Source organism: Chaetodon trifascialis, chromosome 13 (genome assembly GCF_039877785.1).
Source record: "Chaetodon trifascialis isolate fChaTrf1 chromosome 13, fChaTrf1.hap1, whole genome shotgun sequence".
Classification (NCBI taxonomy): domain Eukaryota; kingdom Metazoa; phylum Chordata; class Actinopteri; order Chaetodontiformes; family Chaetodontidae; genus Chaetodon; species Chaetodon trifascialis.
The window spans coordinates 10,416,826-10,425,855 of NC_092068.1; the positions used below are offsets into that span (position 1 = coordinate 10,416,826).

At 42.0% G+C, this 9,030-nt stretch overlaps 1 protein-coding gene across 1 annotated transcript; it reads left to right on the forward strand.

Moving 5' to 3' along the window:
* The first annotated feature begins 875 nt into the window (after positions 1-875).
* On the forward strand, positions 876-8,674 carry btbd3b (BTB (POZ) domain containing 3b). Its single transcript, XM_070977894.1, has 4 exons — positions 876-1,942; positions 3,108-3,198; positions 5,152-5,270; positions 6,305-8,674. The coding sequence occupies exons 1-4, from the start codon at positions 1,632-1,634 to the stop codon at positions 7,335-7,337; spliced, it is 1,554 nt and encodes a 517-aa protein (XP_070833995.1). The 5' UTR covers positions 876-1,631; the 3' UTR covers positions 7,338-8,674.
* The last annotated feature ends 356 nt before the right edge of the window (positions 8,675-9,030 follow it).

A 9,030-nucleotide genomic window follows, 5' to 3' on the forward strand; every position in this document is an offset into this window, starting at 1 on the left:
CAAATTATTATTAAATCAAATAGGACGCCGTTTCATAACATTTTAAACCAACCATGACCAAACAGCTAAATCATCCCGGAGCTTTAAATAGACCCACCGCTCACAGGCCCAACTAGACAAGACGAGCAAAGGAACTGTATGCATTATACATTGTGCGAAGAGTGCGTTACATTTATAGCCCCGTGTACTCTCCTGAAGATACGACTTAACAAGAAAACTTAAACACAAGCACAAGTGCAGATTCGTGGTTGTATTGGGAGCAGTTGGCTTTTCAAAAGAGGTTCAGAGAAAATATCTGTGGTATTTCACACATTTCAAATGGGACATTCACTCAAATCTAAAATATTTAAAGACACAGTGTGTATTAGCACTTTGCAATATGCTACATTATCCAATCCTAGTAGTATAAGAATAGCTTGTGTATGATGTTCAGTTTGACATGAAGCTTTTGCCTATACACCATGTGTGGACTTGTTCCTCTGGAAAGATTTTGTACTGGTAAAACTTAAGAGGTCAGAAGTCCAATCAAAGCAGCGAAGACTAATGAATTGCAAATTCAACTGTATACGTTTATGAAAAGCTCATTAAAAAGGAAATACGACTGTCAGAGGATGCATGAATTAAGCAAATTCTGCCCTTAAAAAGAGCATGTAAATTTGCATTGCCCTTTTGAATTATAACATGGAGTCTAGATTTACTAGATTTACTGTGGTGCAAACTGAATGATGTGGCTGCAGGTAAAGCAAACACAGGAAGCAAAACTGTAAATGAATATATCATTCTTATGGGCCATGGCTGTCACTTTAATTGAGACGTTGACTATTGCATATTCAAGTATGTGCTGCACTAGGATGCATTAGCCAATCATGAATACTGGGCACTACCATTGGCTGAGCTGAGGAGAGAGCTGTGTGCTGTGCTGTGAGGGGCGGGCTCGTGGGGGGGGGGGGGGGGCTTTCTATCTCCTCTGCGCTCTCTCATTCAACCTCTGTAGTCAGCAGAACGAGTGGCTGAGCAGAGCAGCACAGCATCCACGGCGACAGCATCTTGCAGATGACTCTGCTCCATGGAGGAGAGGGAGGGAAAAAAAGAAGAAGCACTGGGGAGAAAAAGGTAGATCCACAGATGAAGAAAGGCTGAAAGAGAAAGAGAAGCGAGGAGTAAGAGTGGGAAGTGAAAGGAATTGAGTAAATACTGTTGCCTGCCTAAGGACCACTGCAGCTGTACTAAATCTGGGGCTGTCAGGCCAACCCTCGGCAAAGCTGCGAGTGAGAGAGGCGAGGGAGCCGAGGAGAAAAAGAAGTGATTTGAAGAGCTGATCTCATCACTCTGGACCAGCAGGGATGGGAACACTGAGATCCTCTCCGTCAGCAGATCAAACTTCGCACAGGAAAAGTGCCTTCGGATCGCCGGTCTGAGCCTGGAGCGACAAAAACGTCCAAAACAAGAGAGTTATCCTGTTGGTTCCCAAAAGGTGAGACTTTATCCAGGAACTCTGACTACTGCACTGCTGAGCACAGACCAGCTGCTGTCCTCTTCCCAAGTCCCCCCCAGTCCTCCCTCGCACCTGCCTGCTGCTGGTGAATGTCTTCTCTGCATGCACTCCCACTGCTCGGCAGTTGAACACACTCATGGTCGATGCCAAGGGAAGGAACATGAAATGTCTGACTTTCTTCTTAATGCTTCCCGAGTCAGTGAAAAGCAAGTCAAGTAAAAGCTCCAAGAAAGGGAATGCCAGTGGCAGCTCCAAGCTGCCCCCAGTCTGTTATGAGATTATCACTCTGAGGAGCAAGAAGAAGAAGAAGATGGCAGCGGACATATTTCCCACCAAAAAGCCGGCATCCACCACCACCGTGCAACAGTACCAGCAGCAGAACCTCAACAACAACAACACCATACAGAACTGTAACTGGCAGGGACTCTACTCCACTATAAGAGAAAGGTGGGTACAGCCAGCGAGCCTCTCTCTGAACCAGGGACTATTTCTGCTTCTTTTCATCAACACTGCATTCAGGGAAGATTAATTTTAATAAGAATATTTCAAAAAGTTCCAGTATATAAGAACTGCATATCCCAGGGCTTTTTAATTGCAAGATTTCTCAACAGAACCTCCATTTAATCTAAAAATGTGTAAAAACATTCATGTAAGGCAATTACTGTTGTATATTGAGGTCTGTGTGTGTGTGTGTGTGTGTGTGTGTGTGTGTGTGTGTGTGTGTGTGTGTGTGTGTGTGTGTGTGTGTGTGCGTGTGCGTGTGCGTGGCTGTGAGCATGGGTGTTCCCTCTGCCCTGCCCTCAGTCTGCTGGGGGTATCTCTGTTTACACCCTCCCCTGCTCCTGCAGACTTTGCCGCTCTGACATAACAGAGGGCGGACAGGCACCGGGTGCGTTTGATATGCACAACAGGCAGAGGCTGCTCTGTGCTAAAAGCAAAATATTTACCTTGGCCTATCAGTAAAAGACCCCAGCTGTCCACAGCAAAATGTGTGCTTTCCGACTTGGCTTTGTTGTCTCTCCAGAACATCATGGGGCTGTTTACCCACCCCTGTGACATGTTCCCCTACTCAATAATATATGAACGCAGCTTTATTGTTGGTCCCATTCTTTCACAGTGGGGATTTTCCATTCAGTTCATTGTCTAGTTTGCTTGTCTATATGTAGATTTAAAGAGTTTACACTGAAATATGATTGAGCTTTTGTGTGTGTGTGTGTGTGTGTGTGTGTGTGTGTGTGTGTGTGTGTGTGTGTGTGTGTGTGTGTGTGTGTTTTAGTGTGCTCTACAAGAATTGCAAAGCAATTAAATGTCTTCAGTCTCTCTGGAAACAAGTGGGATACCAAACAATTATAAAACTCTTATTTTTGGAGTAGCAGAAACGATTAATATAGACATAATTTCCTATTTTTGCTTGAAATTCTGTTAACGACTCCTGCCACTAATTGGTATGAGTTTTATTATTCACATAAAATACATATGATTGTTTAAGTGCATCAATCCTCTTTTAATCTCACCTTAAAATCTCTCCTCTTATTCTCTTCTAAAACAAATGTACAGACTGAAATGTGCAAAATTCATTTTCTCCCTTTGTTTTGTTTCTTCCCCTTTCTAGAAATTCAGTAATGTTCAATAATGAGCTGATGGCAGATGTTCACTTCGTGGTGGGTCAGCCTGGAAGGACTCAGCGGCTGCCGGGACACAGAGTAAGATTTTCATCAACCAGTAAAATCACGGAAGCAGGGAGGAAATTAACAAACAAGCAATCAGACCCAGTGTTGTTCATATCATATCAGCGTATAAATAATCTTCCTCATCGCCAGCAGTAATGGAACCAAAATCCTTTGTGCTCCGCTCTCACTTCCGCACCATGTGTCTTTTCGAGACAGTCCTCAATTATTTATGTAAATGAGGCTGAAGGATAGAGGCACAGAGTGAGCGAAGGAGGAAGGGATATCCTCCTCAGCAGTCATCTCACACAGAATGGATCGCCTTTGTCTCTGCTCTCGCTCAGCTTTTCAGAGACAGCTCTGCAATCACTCAACTTTTAATCAAACACATCCAACAGCACACAGTTACAAAGAGAAGGCAAAGAGTGAGGTGTTTCCAACTCAACATCCCAGAAATGCTTTTGCACTTGGTTATCTTATCTACTATAAATCTATCTACTTAATTATCTACCTATCTACTATAAATAGCCATGATTGTTATTATAATAAGTCAATATGACTTCTTTGTTCAATCCGCCCTCTGACTTCATTGCTTTTTCAAGATGTTCACATGCTATAAATGATTCATTAAGGTTTATAGTAGCCTGGACCATGTGCCTCATCGAGAAGCACATCATTATGTCTGCTCTGTTTGAATATGATTATAACATTCACATTAAATCTGGTAAGTGATTTTGCAGCCATGACTTGGCTCGGCTATCCATTCCACATCGAAGCTGTCAGATGAGCTCTGCCTGGGTCATCTTTTTTCTTCTTTATATGGGACTCAAATGTATTATCTATGATTGGTAGCTGCAGTGCCCTTGGTGCATTTATAGAAAGCAGTTACAGAAGGACATTGAGGATGACTTGACTGCACTTTATGCTTAGACATTATGCCAGTGGGATAAAATGACGTTCAGGGCAGCGATCTTTAGTGTGTCCATTTGGCAGGAAGTCAGATATGCATTATGGTTTCATTTGCAAAGTTATATCCTTACAAGACGGAGGATGCAGCGAGCAGCTAAAAGCAGTCATTTACGTGAACATCTGTAAAATACAATGGGTCAAGAGGTGAGACCAATCTTATTCTAATATGCTGTATTTATATACTTGTCTCTAAATCCATATAAACCAACTGTCTTTCAGCCGACCTCTCTGTACCTCAGTGACAACAACAGCGGCACTGTTTTCACAAACATCATTTGCACGGTTTATTTTAGGCTGGGTTCATTGCAATTTACTTTGGAGAAAGCCTGTGTGCCTTTTTTTGAGAAAATTTATACCACCCACATACCCACCTACACAGACTTGTGTTGCTCACATGCACACAAAAAAAAGAGCGCGCACACACACACACACACACACACACATGCACACACAGACCTTGAAGGCACTTGCAGTGTAATTACAGAATTCATAGCCTTGTATAAATTGCCTATTACTGACATTATTAGCAGCATTGTGTTGCATCTGATTTCATCATAAGTTCAGATAAGTCATTAATTTTAGCAAATTGAACTTGTGCTGCACTCTGTTCAGTTGTGTTATTAGGATTTCCAGTGTCTTGTTTTTTGGGGGTTTTTTTTTTTGCGTGTTTTCTCTTTTTTATCAGAGGCAGTCTTATTCATTAGAAATATGCCTCCCTGTCCTCGGGGGAAATAGCAACTGGCTGAGAACTGCTCATTATGTGCGAAACTCAACAGGTTCAATCCCTCCAGTGATTAGAATTGAGGTGCTGTTCAATATTCACAAAGAGATTTGTGTTTTTATGTAAAAAGCAAGAGCTTCATGTGAACTAATCGCATTTAGTGCAATTCCCACTTCAAACAATCTCTGTCTTTTCACCAAATGGCGCGCCATATCATGTGGTTTCCAGTGACATCACAGATAAACTGTGGCATGTTTTCATTTCTGCTTTCACTTTGTTTTCTCTTCTTCTTTCAACAGTATGTTTTGGCTGTGGGCAGCTCAGTGTTCCATGCCATGTTTTATGGTGAACTGGCTGAGAACAAGGATGAAATCCATATTCCAGATGTGGAACCGGCAGCATTTCTGGCAATGTTGAAGTAAGGATTCTCCTCTGTCTAAACTCAATACAGGGCACTTCATTCAACCGACCCTGTTCTGAGATCATACAATGCCCCTTTTCAAACCAATATTGTCATCTTTATGTACACAACCGTTACAAAAAAAACTGCTTAACACTTACCCTAACAGACAAAAAGACAAGTGACAAGTTCTTTCTCTATTTTCATTCACTGTCCTTTTTTGTTATTCTCATTTGCTTTCTGCTTTTCATGCTGAATTTCTCCATACTCTTCTCTACCTCCTCCTTTCTGAGTCTCATTTTCTGTCTCTTTGCAGGCAGGCTAGTAGGTGGTAGACAAGGGTGTAGGAGGAATACTATGATGTTAGCCAGTTTCATTAGTTTGTACCGTGATTTCACTGAATTTTTCATTGTTATCATTGCTTACAATACTATGAAATCACTCACTTTCACCATAATCAAGTAAAAATGTCAAATGAAGATATTTTTGGGTTTTTTTTTTGAGCGTAGCTTTATTGTTGGTCGCATTGTTGGTCTGTTTTTAACGATGTAAGGATCTGTAACAATTTCTATGAAGGTAGACATACATATACACCATTAACTACTTGCTTATTAGCAAGTTGGCAAGTTAGCATATTGGCTTTTATTAGTCATTATAAAGCACTTACTAATGTCTTATTCTGCATGGCCATATTCTACAACTACTGGGCCAATAACTCCTCAATAACCTCTTAATTACTGCTTATTGGTTTTAAGTAAGGAAGTTGTACATAAATAACAATAATATCCAATAAACTATGATAACTCTAACCCCAGAACCCCCCAGAATGAGGGAGGTAAATGAAGTGTAATAATTAAGAAAGAGCCAGTACAAATACTCCATATACTGTATGTATGCTAATAAGCAAACTAGCAAATGTGAATAGAATATAAAAGTGTGACCTAATTATCTTCTGACAAAACATTTATACATCATGTTGTTTTGCACGTCATTTCTGTGGGGTTTGATCTATTGTCTATGAAGCTGAGAACGTCATATTTTTATGTCAACAGGTACATTTACTGTGATGAGATTGACCTGAGTGCTGACACAGTGTTGGCCACTCTGTATGCTGCCAAGAAGTACATAGTCCCTCACCTGGCACGTGCCTGCGTCAACTTCCTGGAGACGAGCCTGAGTGCCAAGAATGCCTGTGTGTTACTCTCCCAGAGCTGCCTGTTCGAGGAGCCGGAGCTGACACAGCGCTGCTGGGAGGTGATTGATGCCCAGGCCGAGCTGGCGTTACGCTCGGAGGGCTTCTGTGACATCGATGCCCAGACCCTGGAGAGTATCCTACAGCGAGAAACACTCAACGCTAAAGAGATAGTGGTATTTGAGGCGGCGCTCAACTGGGCTGAGGCTGAGTGCCAGAGACAGGAGCTCACCTCGTCGACTGATAACAAGCGTAAGGTTTTGGGCAAGGCCATGTACCTGATACGTATCCCGACAATGGCTCTGGATGATTTTGCCAATGGAGCAGCCCAGTCGGGCGTGTTGACGCTTACTGAGACCAATGACATCTTCCTGTGGTACACAGCAGCTAAAAAGCCTGAGCTGGAGTTTGTCAGCCAGCCTAGAAAGGGCCTGACACCCCAGCGCTGCCACAGATTCCAGTCCTGTGCCTACCGAAGCAATCAGTGGCGCTATCGGGGCCGCTGTGACAGTATACAGTTCGCAGTGGATAAAAGAGTTTTCATCGCTGGGTTTGGACTGTATGGATCTAGCTGTGGCTCAGCAGAGTACAGTGCCAAGATAGAGCTGAAACGTCAAGGAGTACTGCTGGGACAAAACCTCAGCAAATACTTCTCCGACGGTTCCAGCAACACCTTCCCCGTGTGGTTTGAGTATCCGGTCCAGATCGAGCCCGATACTTTCTACACTGCCAGCGTGGTTCTGGACGGCAACGAGCTGAGCTACTTTGGACAGGAAGGGATGACAGAGGTGCAGTGTGGGAAAGTGACATTTCAGTTCCAGTGTTCCTCGGACAGCACTAACGGCACAGGGGTGCAGGGGGGGCAGATTCCTGAGCTCATCTTCTATGCTTGACAACCCCTGTGCACACATTTGACTGATTTTCAGTGCACTTATGTTGAAATAGAAAATTATCACTTTGTGCATAGTGTCACTTTCTCTTATTTATTTTTGTCACTATTGTTAAAAAAAGATCTCAGACCTATGAAAGGGTCTTGTGTGGTTTTAATTTCAGTAATTGGTCCACTTGAGTAGGACCAAAATATATGTTTCAAGATGTTTTATCATCCAAGTACGCGGATGAGCAAAAGTTCTAAAATATGAAGAAAAAAAAAATCTTGCACTAGATGTGCATGTATATATGAATATATGTAAATTCTGAAATGTATATGATGCCACAATTGTGGCCAATGCTGCCCACAAAGATATCTTATATGATGAATATGCTACAGTATGTTTATTACTTCTATGCTTGCATAGAATGCACATATAGAGCAGCAATACTTCACATTCTATATTCTACAATGAGCGTTTCATGTCATGAATCAGTTCGGAACACCATTAAAAAGGAAGTGAAAAAGGCTGTAAGATACTAAACATCAAATTAAAATTTCATCAGACATTTGTATTTGAGTGGTTTCAACTGAATCTGCAGCTTTTTGATACTTTGAATCTTGTAACGGGGCACTTTGGGCTTGAGGGGTCTTAGATTAGAGAGCACTAGATATAATGAGACACATAACCTCTACAGTATCTGTCTGTAGCATGTTGCTCTGCACCGACACACATCTCTGTCACTCCAGGGAGGTTTCATTTAGACCAGTCTCGTTAGGTTTACAGTGAAATTAAAGTTATCACCACTCACCACTACACAGTAGAGAAAGATTTATTTGGTTTTGTATCTAAATCTGTCCGCACTGCAGTGCTTACAGCACGGGCAGAACTGTTCCATTTCATCTAACGTATACTGCTAATTGTTCTGCCGCCTTGGTTTTGTTTACAACAAAAAGATCAATGATTGATTAGTGTTAGAGGCTGTTTATCTTATGGACTTTTACTTCTCTGTTAAAAACTCTGTGCACTCTGAACTGCTGAGCACTCCCTCCCAATGTGATCACACAGTCTGAGTATCTGCAGAGGCATACTGTATAACCTACAGGATTGCACTGATGTTGGTTTGTAATTGAATTTGTTATTTTCTTTTACCTGGTCTTTTTAATGAAGCAGATCTTTTTTTGATTTACTGTGCTGCTTAACATTTTTTTCTGGTGTAGGATAAACATCCACAGGCTTGTCCACTGATGACAATAGATGGACAAACTGGTGTTCACGTCCTGTGTTTACGTGCTACAGTGCTGGGAGACCAACGAATGTGTATGATTGTTGATGCAAAATAAACAAAACAAGTGGTACATATTGGTTGTACATCCCCTCTGTAAGAAGTGATATGGGTATATACTTTGTCTGACATTAGGAGATGGCGACAGATGACGCCCTTCGGCACTGCAGTGATTTACAATGTCAGGGAGAGCTGTCTGTTGATTGATGACCGCTATCTTCATGCCACTTACACACCCTGCTTTTTGTCTGTCAAACTCAAACTCTATTCTGCCTCCCACTGAACTCCACATTATGCTTCCTCATCCTTAATATGAATTTTAATAGGCTACAACCCTTAAGTATGGCTTTTTGATGTGCAATCACTTCTGTAAAGGCGTGAAGACACTGACAGCATGGCAAACAATCTCTACAATCTTCACTTTATACA

What these genes read in the sequence shown, in the direction of transcription:
- btbd3b (XM_070977894.1), top strand. Translation starts at nt 1,632, where the DNA reads ATGGTCGATGCCAAGGGAAGGAACATGAAATGTCTGACTTTCTTCTTA. An exon ending in TACTCCACTATAAGAGAAAG is followed by an intron (nt 1,943 to 3,107) that starts GTGGGTACAGCC and finishes TCCCCTTTCTAG; the next exon opens with AAATTCAGTAATGTTCAATA. An exon ending in GCATTTCTGGCAATGTTGAA is followed by an intron (nt 5,271 to 6,304) that starts GTAAGGATTCTC and finishes TTATGTCAACAG; the next exon opens with GTACATTTACTGTGATGAGA.